Raw genomic sequence first — 13,730 nt, forward strand, 5'->3', positions numbered from 1 at the left:
AACAGTTACGTGAGTGATACACACCTGATGATGGCCATTTAGGGCCGAAACATGTAGTGTGGAGGAGGAAAAAGAAGTAAAAACTACAATAAAATTGTTGCACTTAAGACGGTATTTGTCCATATATATTGTGTGAGTGTAACAGGATGCTGAAATATAATATTGTTTATTTTAGGTTGGCTATTTAACGACGCTGACAGTATCGAGACAACATAGCTTCGATGATAGGATGATTAATGAATATGGATCAGTTGGTGGAATAAGAATTGATCAAGTATTCGGGGAGAACCTGCCCCAGTGTCTTTTTGTCTGCCACAAATCCAACATGACCTGACCTGGGATGGGACCCGGGCCGCCGCGGTAGGACACCGGTATCCAACCCCATCATCTATGGCACGGCTCCCTTGTGTTGAACCTTCAGGTTCATTAAACAGAGTTTTAGCAAAGTGCAGACTGCCTCTGTTGTCTAGTGGTAAGAGTTCCTGGCTACAGATTCAGAGGTCCGGGTTCGATTCCCGGGCGCTGCCAGTTTTTCTGAGAAGTAGTGATTCTGGAACGGGGTCCACTCAGACTCGTGAGGATAACTGAGGAGCTATTTCAAGGAAATAGCGGCTCCGGTCTAGAAAACCGAGATTAACGGCTGTGGGGATCCGTTGCGCTGACCACGTGACACCCTCTATCCGCAAAAATTCGCACTAACTTCGCCGGTAAGCGGCGGTCGCTCGGTCGGTATAGTTCGATTGCGGGCTACAGGCCACGGAGTTCTTAGCAAGGTGAATGAGGTGGTAGGAGTTTGTCATCGCGTATGAGTACGTTGCAGTTGTAAACAAATTGGTATCTTTGACGTGTGTTTAGGCTCCGAATGAGGAGTTGCTGGGTTGCCCATGTTGCTGCAGCCGAGCTGGCATGATGTCATCCCCGCCGCGCTCCCAGCGGACCAGGATGCGTCTCAATCAAACGCAACCAAACCGGAGGAAATCGAGCAGAATCTCAAGTCTGGGTGGACGGTTCACGTTGCACAGGACGGGAGACTGTACTACTGCAAGTGAGTTAAAAACTGTTATATTTTGAACTGAGTAGTGGGTTTAGTGTGGCGCTGTTGTCAATGGAACAGTTCCAGTATGCAGAAGGCGCACCGTGAAACTGTTCTGCCAAATTGTGTGTGTTTGAGGAATGATATGTGAGAAGCTCAAGAGCTGCAGACAGACATGGATTCGATGGCTTTGGGGTTCAGATACAAGCATTCCACGCACCTCATCTGTTTGTATCTTCGTTTGTAAAAGAGGGGATTGACTCGTATTTTCTTCCGCAAGCCACATCAGCCCTTTTAAGACTTATGAAGCCAAAGTCACGTTACAACCAACGGTCAGTCGGCCAGTCAGTTATGCTTTTAAGCTTCAGCTGGGGCCCCAAGACCACATTTTTTGTTAGTGTCAGACGGTTGGGGTTTTATGGATGTGGGGGTGCTCACTCTGAGGAGAGGCAGCAGTACATGGCATCTACGTGTATATTTACAATTTTACATATCGACACTCTGCAGAGCCATTCAAGTGTCCGGTTCTTTGTAGATGCATACTGTTTACAGTTTTAAAAGTGACTAGTATATATGCAAGCAGTGGATAAAGTAACTGGCTGGACGAAGGAGCGGTTGCAGTTCGGGTCCCGGTAGAGTCAAGAATTTTCTCCATGTCATCCAGACCGGCGCTGGGGCCCACCCAGCCTCCTATCCAGTGGATACTGGGGGCTCTTTCTCCGGGGTAAAGCGGCTGGGGCGTGAAGGCTATTTCCATCTGGCTTTTGCACCGAAATTCTGTATGCATTTCTCTTCTCCAACCGTGCTACATGCCCTGCCCATTTCATCCCACTTAACTTGTTAGTTCTAATTAAACTTGGCGGAGGGCACAAGTTATTAAGCTCCTACTAATGTAAATACTTTTGTAAGTATATTTGAGTTTCCCACCGGCGTATAAGGATTGGAACCATTGGAACTGTGCTGAGAATAAAATCTAGTAACTTCTTAATAATGACGCAGTGGTCTACGTCATTAAATGATCGATGACGCACCCACGTTCCCGTAGTAGATGAAGTACACATACCCGGTGAATCGGGGTTCAGCTCCCGACACGGGTGACAGACTATTCTCCCTTCCACAGCGTCTACACCAGCTCTTGGGGCCCATCCAGCCTCCTGTCCTAGGAGTAAAGCTAGCGGAGCGTGAAGCTGATTACTCACTTGCATCTAGCACTGCCCCACACGTCTTAATGAAGCACAAGAGCAACTTCACCCATTCTCGTCTTCCTGTCGCGCAGCGATATTGGACTGTCGGCAGGGGCAACGGATTTTTCTTTCTTCACAGCGTCCAGACCGGCTCTAAGGTCCGCCCAGCTTCCTATTCAGTGCGTACGAGGGGCGATTTCCCTGGAGGTAAAGCGGGCGGGGCGTGAAGCTGACCACTGACCTCCATCTAGTCCGTAGGTCAAGAATGGTGCAGTTATACCTCCACTTCTCCATACTTCTTTATGATGTGGTGCCTGATTTAGTGAGTACAGGAGCAACTATACCTGTGCCCAGAAATCACGCTCCTCACCCGCTGCAGCCTTCACTTAGGGTAGTTTGACGTCGGTTGTGTGGCAGTGCCGTTCCAAATATAACGTTGAATTAAACGGGAAGACTCTCATGGATAATCGTGGCCTTTGTTTGGAGGGGCTGTGCAACACAATGGGAAATTTCAGTCAGGTTAGCCAGTAGCGCATCTGAGTCGAACTAGATGCCCTTTGTGTACAAGTCTAGAATGCTGTGGCTGCACCAGCCTGCTTAATGTGGGTGTAGGCTAGGAGGTAAAGTTATCCCCTTGCTTGAACACCGCAATGTGGAGGCATCTCAGCTCCATCCTTGCTATGTACCCCGAGTTTTGCTTGAACACCGCAATGTGGAGGCATCCGGGCTCCAGCCTTGATATGTACCCCGAGTTTTGCTTGAACACCGCAATGTGGAGGCATCTCAGCTCCAGCCTTGATATCTACTCCGAGTTTTGCTTGAACACCGCAATGTGGAGGCATCCCAGGTCCAGCCTTGATATGTACCCCGAGTTTTGCTTGAACACCGCAATGTGGAGGCATCTCAGCTCCAGCCTTGATATGTACCCCGAGTTTTGCTTGAACACCGCAATGTGGAGGCATCTCAGCTCCAGCCTTGATATGTACCCCGAGTTTTGCTTGAACACCGCAATGTGGAGGCATCTCAGCTCCAGCCTTGATATGTACCCCGAGTTTTGCTTGAACACCGCAATGTGGAGGCATCTCAGCTCCAGCCTTGATATGTACCCCGAGTTTTGCTTGAACACCGCAATGTGGAGGCATCTCAGCTCCAGCCTTGATATGTACCCCGAGTTTTGCTTGAACACCGCAATGTGGAGGCATCTCAGCTCCAGCCTTGATATGTACCCCGAGTTTTGCTTGAACACCGCAATGTGGAGGCATCTCAGCTCCAGCCTTGATATGTACCCCGAGTTTTGCTTGAACACCGCAATGTGGAGGCATCTCAGCTCCAGCCTTGATATGTACCCCGAGTTTTGCTTGAACACCGCAATGTGGAGGCATCTCAGCTCCAGCCTTGATATGTACCCCGAGTTTTGCTTGAACACCGCAATGTGGAGGCATCTCAGCTCCAGCCTTGATATGTACCCCGAGTTTTGCTTGAACACCGCAATGTGGAGGCATCTCAGCTCCAGCCTTGATATGTACCCCGAGTTTTGCTTGAACACCGCAATGTGGAGGCATCTCAGCTCCAGCCTTGATATGTACCCCGAGTTTTGCTTGAACACCGCAATGTGGAGGCATCTCAGCTCCAGCCTTGATATGTACCCCGAGTTTTGCTTGAACACCGCAATGTGGAGGCATCTCAGCTCCAGCCTTGATATGTACCCCGAGTTTTGCTTGAACACCGCAATGTGGAGGCATCTCAGCTCCAGCCTTGATATGTACCCCGAGTTTTGCTTGAACACCGCAATGTGGAGGCATCTCAGCTCCAGCCTTGATATGTACCCCGAGTTTTGCTTGAACACCGCAATGTGGAGGCATCTCAGCTCCAGCCTTGATATGTACCCCGAGTTTTGCTTGAACACCGCAATGTGGAGGCATCTCAGCTCCAGCCTTGATATGTACCCCGAGTTTTGCTTGAACACCGCAATGTGGAGGCATCTCAGCTCCAGCCTTGATATGTACCCCGAGTTTTGCTTGAACACCGCAATGTGGAGGCATCTCAGCTCCAGCCTTGATATGTACCCCGAGTTTTGCTTGAACACCGCAATGTGGAGGCATCTCAGCTCCAGCCTTGATATGTACCCCGAGTTTTGCTTGAACACCGCAATGTGGAGGCATCTCAGCTCCAGCCTTGATATGTACCCCGAGTTTTGCTTGAACACCGCAATGTGGAGGCATCTCAGCTCCAGCCTTGATATGTACCCCGAGTTTTGCTTGAACACCGCAATGTGGAGGCATCTCAGCTCCAGCCTTGATATGTACCCCGAGTTTTGCTTGAACACCGCAATGTGGAGGCATCTCAGCTCCAGCCTTGATATGTACCCCGAGTTTTGCTTGAACACCGCAATGTGGAGGCATCTCAGCTCCAGCCTTGATATGTACCCCGAGTTTTGCTTGAACACCGCAATGTGGAGGCATCTCAGCTCCAGCCTTGATATGTACCCCGAGTTTTGCTTGAACACCGCAATGTGGAGGCATCTCAGCTCCAGCCTTGATATGTACCCCGAGTTTTGCTTGAACACCGCAATGTGGAGGCATCTCAGCTCCAGCCTTGATATGTACCCCGAGTTTTGCTTGAACACCGCAATGTGGAGGCATCTCAGCTCCAGCCTTGATATGTACCCCGAGTTTTGCTTGAACACCGCAATGTGGAGGCATCTCAGCTCCAGCCTTGATATGTACCCCGAGTTTTGCTTGAACACCGCAATGTGGAGGCATCTCAGCTCCAGCCTTGATATGTACCCCGAGTTTTGCTTGAACACCGCAATGTGGAGGCATCTCAGCTCCAGCCTTGATATGTACCCCGAGTTTTGCTTGAACACCGCAATGTGGAGGCATCTCAGCTCCAGCCTTGATATGTACCCCGAGTTTTGCTTGAACACCGCAATGTGGAGGCATCTCAGCTCCAGCCTTGATATGTACCCCGAGTTTTGCTTGAACACCGCAATGTGGAGGCATCTCAGCTCCAGCCTTGATATGTACCCCGAGTTTTGCTTGAACACCGCAATGTGGAGGCATCTCAGCTCCAGCCTTGATATGTACCCCGAGTTTTGCTTGAACACCGCAATGTGGAGGCATCTCAGCTCCAGCCTTGATATGTACCCCGAGTTTTGCTTGAACACCGCAATGTGGAGGCATCTCAGCTCCAGTCTTGATATGTACCCCGAGTTTTGCTTGAACACCGCAATGTGGAGGCATCTCAGCTCCAGCCTTGATATGTACCCCGAGTTTTGCTTGAACACCGCAATGTGGAGGCATCTCAGCTCCAGCCTTGATATGTACCCCGAGTTTTGCTTGAACACCGCACTGTGGAGGCATCCCGGCTCCAGCCTTGATATGTACCCCGAGTTTTGCTTGAACACCGCAATGTGGAGGCATCTCAGCTCCAGCCTTGATATGTACCCCGAGTTTTGCTTGAACACCGCAATGTGGAGGCATCCTGGCTCCAGCCTTGATATGTACCCCAAGTTTTGCTTGAACACCGCAATGTGGAGGCATTTCAGCTCCATTCTTGATATGTACCCCGAGTTTTGCTTGAACACCGCAACGTGGAGGCATCCCGGCTCCAGCCCTGATATGTACCCCGAGTTTTGATTTGTCTATGACGTGACGTTGGGAACCTCTGTGCTCTGTGCAGTGTCCATATTTTTTAGTAGCTTATTTAACGATAAAAGGAAAACAACAAGCTAAATCTATCCCTGTAACAGGCCGTGGAGGTTCAAATGGTTGTGATATGTCGAGGCTCCCACATTTTCTAATGCCTAGGCAATCAGCTCAGATGGCGGTGAGGTTGTCCTCCTTATGCACCGGGCGCCCTCTAACGCAAGGAAGATCCCTGGTACACATTTCTGTTAGAGGCTGAGTCGACACCATGGCTGGAAGGATTAGATTAATTGAAAAATCCACTGACCTCTTTGGGAAACGAACTCGCAGCATTCTGGCTTGTAGCATAGTGCCTCAACCAACTACGCTACCGCGTGCCCCATTTTCCCACAAATGCGTAGGTTATGTAACAGCGAATGAAAGGATGATTTATTGTGTGGTTACTTATTGGCGTTGTCAGGAAAACGCGACCTTGCCTTTGAGCTTTATTAATTAAGCACTACGCCATGAAGGCGTATGGGAAAATAGATGTATAACTCGATTCTTAACCTCTGCACTAGGTGGAGGTGAGCGGTCAGCATTAAGCCCCGGCCGCTTTATCCTCAAGGAGAGAGGCTCCGTTACCCATACGATAGGAGGCTGGGTGGGCTCCGGAGGCGGTCTGGACCCTTAGGACTAGAGAAAAATCTTGCCCCTGCCGGCAGTCGAACCCCAGCCGTCGGCACTACCAGATGGCAGTATGATGAATTGGAAAAGATTTGGAATGAGATGAATGTGGTCTGATCGAGACAATATCCTGGTATTTATCTGGAGGAACTGAGGAATACCACGAAAGACCTCAGTCAGAACAGCCAAGTTTCACAGCCAAGATCTGAACTGAACACTCCCCGAACACAAGTCTGTAACGTTATCCCTAGGCCAACCCATTAGGTAGGATAATGGGAAATTGTTAATTAGTGAAGATGTGGAACCTAGCTGTTAGGGCTTATTTTGGGGTTTCAAGTATTTATGGAGGGGGCTCCATAAACTGGTCATCCGAGCGCAGGCCGAATATCGAACTCGGGACGACGCCTCACAGTAGCATTAAGCGTAACGTTCCGTTAAAGAACTCTACCGGAAGTTTGTTTTTGTCTGGACTGAACGGAAAACAAGATCACTTTCTACTGCTACTCTGTGGGCGCTACGGTCCGGGCTGAACCTTGGCCCTAGGACTTCTCGGGCGGGGGATCAGCCGGTCGCAAGGCCGCAACCTACGCAGGACAACACAAACAGAATAAACGTAATCGTCCATGGCTCGAGTGGGATTTGAACCCACGATCCCAGTGTTTGAGCGGGCGAAGACAGTTTATATCTTAGACCGCGCGTCCACTGTGATGGGCATTAAGATCAGGGGGCGCAAAATCGCATTTCGAAAAGTCTGTTACGGTCAAATGTGGAGCACGCTTGCATTTTCATTATCAAGGACATGGCAGTGTCACCCAGACCACCCACCCTCTGGTGGCGGCAGCTGGCAACTTGCCTTTCAATATTTTTTGTGGTACTTATGCATAGATCCGGTTTTGAAATGTGTGTGAGTCGAGTGGAGGCAACAGTAATAGCAGACCCCGGGACCAGAAATAGTCTGACAGTCTGTCTCTGCCCCTCCCAGGGTTGGCCAGAGGATTGCATGGGATGGTAATGGGCGTGGCCTGTGTCGAGGAATCGTGCCTCTTAGTGCAGCAACCGATCTGTACATTCATATTATTGTCACGTGTTAGTGACTAGACACGGGGTTTGGACTTATTGAATGCTGATAAATCGTACCTACAAATGTTTATAATCGTTTGACGGATCAACGCACACACTACAGATCAATGTATTACAGCACATATAAAGTCTTCTGTCTTCCCAAGCCGTTGCCTGGTGACGGCTTTTGACAGGGATACTCATCTCCTTCCAAACTCATGTCCTCAGTGGATGACATCTGATTGCCAACTAACTCTCAAATAAATACAAAGTGGTTGGTGCGCTCGTGACATGGCATTAGCACGGACCGCATAGAAAACACCGCTTCCGACAGTTCTTCTATTGCTGCGTGTGTATCCTTTGCCGTGGATGAGTGTTTATCGAGCTGTTGCCAAGCAGTGACTGCCTCCATCAGTTATCATATCACATTATCATGAATCAGGTTGGGATGCTATGGGCTGGGTTGATCTGATAGGGACCAGTGACGGGCTGTTGTGAAGACGGTAATGAACCCTCGGGTTCCATAAAATGTTACGAAATTCTTGAGTACTTGAGGGACTGGCGGCTTATCAAGGAGGACTCAGCTCCACGGAGTTATAATTATTAGTATTTGACGTGAGAAACCGGGAAAGCTCAATCAGTGTATCGATTTGGCTACAGGCTGGACGTCCGAAGACTCTGGGTGCGATTTCCGAGAGAGGCAAGAGATCTGTGTGCTACCTATTTCAGGCTGGTTTCATGCCTGGCTTCTTCTTCGATCCTTAATATGGAGGCGACATGTTCCTCCGTGACGTCGAATTACTTTCAGCGGACTAGACAGCTATCACTCTTCATAACCACCGCTGTGAGATTCACTCGGAGGACTTGCGCTAGGGTAGCTCAGTCGATATAGCAACGGGCTAGAAGTTGGACGACCGTAATTCGGTACCCGGCAGGGGCTAGAGATTTTTTGTTACCCCACAGCATCGCGTCCAGACCGACGCTGGGCCTCACCCAGCCTCCCACCGATGGGTACAGAGGATATCTTACCCCAGAGTAAAGCGGCCGGCGCGTGAAGTTAACCAGTCACCGCCTTCTGGTGCCAAGGTCAAGAATTGAGGAGCTGTACCTCCATTCCTCTATACGTCAAGTGCTTAATTAAGCAGAAGGACAACTGTACCTTTCCCTTCCCGCATAGGATTTGAAGCTCTCACAGCGGTGTTTATGAATTGTTCTGCCTCCTGGATATAACGCCTTGCAATTCGTTGAATGTCAACCGACGTTTCGGAGGAACATATCGTTCTCCATCATCACATGTTCCTCCGAAACGTCGGCTGACTTTTAAAGGAGAGCACGGCGTTATATCCCAGAATATACAACTCTTTCGACTGCAATGAGACGCATGCGCACAAAACTGAGCGTGCAGTGACAGATTACGACCTCAGGGAAATCAGCATCTTGTCTGACCGGAGGAAGTTTTCTGTTCTCTCTCGTGGATACGAAAAAAAAAAGTAGGCAGTGATGACCGAAGGGGTCCTGGAATAGAGAATGATTTGGTACACCTTTCCAGTATGGAATCCACAGCCTTCTCTGGACAGATGCTTGAGATTATGTCGTCACGACGAGCTTCGCTTGAGGGAGGTGTTCAAACCAAAACAGTTTGGAGAACATTGGCACATTATGAAGGTAGAAATAAAGTGAAATAAATTAAATTAAGGATCTGCATTTCTAGTTCCAAGACCTTAGTGGCAAAAGAATGCGAGCACAATAAAGAATATTGAAAAACCGCAAGAAATGTAGTAATTTGCACTAATGTACGTTATATTTACATATCTGACATTTTCCAAAGTGTTAGCTAAAAGGATTACAATTAATCAGATTTATACCGGTTGCGAGGAATTTCCTATACGATTTTAAATTTTAACTTGTGTCTCTAAACTAAGAAGAAGTCACTTGTATCCCTTTGCATCTGACCCCCTCAATTATATGTGTGCAAGTTCATGTGGAAGGTTTGAAACTCTTAATGCATGGGCGTATGTATGATCATTGCATTCAGAACTTTGTAGCTTTTAATTGTTTACAACGACCTAAATATTGCAGTATGTAGCACTTGGAGGTTGCCTGATTTATATGGCTGAAAAGGTTAAGTTGTCCCTGTACTTAACTAAGCACTACACCATAGAGGCTTCTGGGGTACTGGATGCATACATTAAAGTTTTCTTGACCTCGCCACTAGTTGAAGGTGAGTTGTCAGCTTCACGCCCCGGCCGCTTTACCCCGGGAAAAGAGCCCGCTGTACCCACTGGATAGGAGGCTGGGCCCCAGAACCGTTCTGGACGGCGTGGAGAAGAGCATATTCTTGCCCCCACCGGAACTCGAACTCCGAACCCTCCGTCGCCCAGCCCGTAGCCAGTCGTTATGTGGGTATGAAACGTAATTTCATTCTCTACAAAAAGAGCAGAGATTAGGGTTGAAGAGTTCTGTCCTCTGGTACATGTATAACGCCGTATAATTAATTTAAAGTCAAGAAAGGTAGACTTTCAGCAGATTACACGGTGGTATATACCAGAAGATAAAGACTCTTCAGAACTGCCGCAGAGATTAGGGACCTTTGTGGGCAAAATGACTGAGGACAGTGCTTGGATGTGAGTGAGAAGTGAAGGGAGCGTGGAGAACATTGTGTGACGAGAAACTCCACCCGAATTCTTTAGCTGTTGTTGTTACTGCGATGAAATAAAGGCTACAAGAGCGGTACATGACGTATGGGTTGGAAAAACAATATATTCATGCAATATTCTGAAAGGAAATCTTCAAGGGAGTAGATTGTTTTGTATGGGTGTGAAACTTGGTCTCTGACATTAAATGAAGAACATAGACTGAGAGTGTTTGAGAACGGTGTTGAGGAGAATATTTGGACTGAAGAGGGATGAAATGGTAAGAGACTGGAGAAAACTGCATAATGAGGAGCTTCATAACTTGTACGCTTCGCCAAGTATAATTAGAATGATGAAGTCAAGGAGGATGCGATGGGCAGGAAATGTACCACGAATGGGGGAGAAGAAGAATGCATATAGGATTTTTGTTGGAAAGTCTGAAGGAAAGAGACCACTGAAAAGACCTAGACGTAGGTGGGAGGATAATGTTATAATGGATTCAGATAAAATGGGATGGTATAGACGTGTTGATCTGGCTCTAGATAAGTACCAGTGGAGGGTTGTCATGAACACGGCGATGAATATTCGAGTTCCATAAAATGCTGGGAAATTCTTGAGTAAATGAGCTACTTGCGACTTCTGAAGGATTCAGCTCCATCGACTTAGTTTAGTTTTAGTTAGTTAGTTCGTTAGTTATGAGTAGATTGGTACAGTAACATTAAACCCGATCTTAGAATACTCGTATGTGAAGTAGATAGGCTCTAGTGGCAGGTTATTGTGACAACTGTGATGAAATCCGCGGACTAGAGGGTGCAATGTACAACGATTTTTCTCGTGAACAGCTCACCTAATGTTAGGGCAATGCAGGCGAGGATGTTATGATTGAAGATGAGGTGGACATGTATAGTTTTGTTACAGACAAAAAAATACGCGGTGAATTTTAGCATGGAAACCTCCTGAAAACGGTCCGCTCGGCAGACGGGAAAAGGATATGTGAGGATGATACAGATGGGCCCCAAAAATGTGTAAACACCATTCCGCCTCCATTTCCTGCCAATTGATAAGGTGGCTCAGGCATTTATATCAACAAGCACTATCTTTTAAAAGAATATTATACCGTGCATTACATTTATGTTCAACTTTGAAATTGCCCATAGGTAACCTCTATTAAATTTTGTATACATTTCTTTTGTGTTCTCACGTTATTTTGGGCGCCTCTGTATTAAGATCGGCCGCATTGAAATAGTTTACGAGGATGTGGTATGGATGGAATTTGTTTCTGATCTCTTCCAGTGACGAGCTCTGGTGTTAATAATGTTAAACCCTAGAATCCTGTTACAAATTAGTTATTTTGAGGAATTACTGAAGCTAGGAAATCAGATGGCCCTGCTGAGGGGACATGAAGAAGCCTTGTTAAATGCAAGGGGACCGCTTGTGACGTGCTTTAGTTCATAGGAGATAAACGAAACCTTTTCACCCCTTCTAGCGGAACGTTGTTTTTATCGTACATGACGATAAAACACGTCACCACGGCGCCAGAGGACATGTACAGTATGTAAATGCGAGAGCATTGTATTGTGACTCCTCAACTGGGGAAGCACTGTTGCATGTCCCACCTCGCACAACAAAGGAGCCTGTCCCATGCGGAATATAATACGCATGTGCAAGTAGTTGGTATTAATAAAAAGTTAAAAAAGAGGTAGAGCTGTCCCTGCAACGGGCCGTGGAGGCCCATAGGGGTGTGATACGTCGAGGCTTCCACATTTTCTAGACAGTTGGCTCGCAGATGGCGGTGAGGATGTCATCCTTACGCGCCGGCCGCCCTTTACCCCCAGGAAGATTCCTGGTACTCATTTCTTTCTGTTAGAGGCTTAGTGGACCCTGGGACCATGATGCGCCTGGAAGGATTAGGTCAATTTAAAAATCCAGTGTCCTTATCGGGAGTCGAATCCGCGACCTTCCGGCATGCAGCATAGTTCCTCAACTAACTACGCTACCGCGTGTTTCCTCTTGATGAAAAAAAATAATAAAAAAGATAAGATACTAATACAAAGAAAAGATAATGTAAGTGGATATTAAATGGTTAGAATACTCACATTTCCGAAGAATTGTGCTATGAATACAAAAGAGAGCGGAGAAGAGATGAAGATTGTCCTTGGAGAGACTACTTTTGCTAGAGTAAACACACGTTACAACGGATCCATATATAACGGATAAAATCCGGCTGTGCACGGTTGTGAATTTTTAGAGCTGTAGAGGCAGTAAGAAGGCTTTGTGGTTAGAAAACTATTTAAAATAAAATAAACCCCAGTATGAAACCCTCTGTGATCATATTCGGTCCAGAAAACCGAGATTAACGGCCGTGGGGATTCGTTGCGCTGACCACGTGATACCCTCTATCCGCTAAAGTTGACACTAACTTCGCCGATAAGCGGCGGTCTCTCGGTCGGTATAGTTCGCTTGTGGATTAAAACCACGGAGTTTGTGTGATCATATTGTGTGTTTCCGTGCTTATTACTTGTATTGACTATGCATCATATGGTGTAATACCATGAATACCCTTTCACTCGGTTATAGTGTACATCTGTGATAACGGACGCCCTGCACCCCGCCGCCTGTTAGTCCCTTATAACGAGGGTTTACAGTACTTTTCTTGTTAAGTAAAGGTACATTTATGCCTCTGCTTTTAGTTAAGCACCAAGCCATGAGACATATGGGGAAGTGAAGGTTAGTCCCCCCCCCGCCCCAGTCTTGACCTCAGTATCTGATGGAGGTGGCTAGCTTCATGCCCAGGCCCCCTTACCCCCCAGGAAAGAGCCCCAATTTCTCGGGTTTGAATTTTAACTGCGCTGCCAGCTCTTGTGAACCGTGTATCGCACGGTGAACTGTCTCCTTGCGAATTTCGGAACGTAGTTTTCAAATAGATTACTGTCACGCGTTTTGAATTCCAAAATAACTTCCAGCTTGTGATCCCTGCATCTCATTCGACGTTATATAATTTGGAAATGAAAAGAAAAGCATCTGTAATCTCTTAGATAACAGTGGTTACTATATATACCGTCTGCTTTAATGGTAAGAAATCTGAATTTGTGGGTTTCATATGATTCTCAGAATAAATAGGGATTGAAGATAAGACTTCATGCAGTTTGGTAGATATTTACCAACTTTTCAGAGGAACACACTGCCTCCGTCTTCAAGGTAAAAAGTAAGCCGAGGGTGTAAGGAGTCCGAGTCTGAGTCACGTTTCAACTGACGGTCAGTCAGTCTGTCTGTCTTGGTGTCGAGCCCCAGCTGGGGCTCATGACCAGATATTTCTTTTGAATGAAACTTACTGTCTTGGTGTAAGGAGTGGTACGGGTGCCGCGAGATAAATTATCCAAGTCGGTCCTTAGAGCGAACCAATAGGAATAAGGACGACGGTGAGAGAACATTAGTACATGTAGTGGTTCCTCTGAAAGGGCGCCGAATAGCCTACGAGACTATTCGGCGCGATTTCTCGGAAGGCAGT

General features: G+C 47.3%; 1 protein-coding gene across 2 annotated transcripts in view; it reads left to right on the top strand.

Moving 5' to 3' along the window:
- LOC111867727 overlaps positions 1-13,730 on the top strand; it is a 120,095-nt gene that overhangs the window by 7,350 nt on the left and 99,015 nt on the right. For both annotated transcript variants that reach the window (XM_023861860.2, XM_023869908.2), the window contains exon 2: positions 856-1,045. In XM_023861860.2, the coding sequence (XP_023717628.1) occupies positions 885-1,045 (161 nt within the window). In that variant the 5' untranslated portion in view covers positions 856-884. The remainder of the gene's footprint in view (positions 1-855; positions 1,046-13,730) is intronic.

The sequence above is a fragment of the Cryptotermes secundus genome, unplaced genomic scaffold, assembly GCF_002891405.2.
Source record: "Cryptotermes secundus unplaced genomic scaffold, Csec_1.0 scaffold14, whole genome shotgun sequence".
In the NCBI taxonomy this organism is placed as follows: Eukaryota; Metazoa; Arthropoda; class Insecta; order Blattodea; family Kalotermitidae; genus Cryptotermes; species Cryptotermes secundus.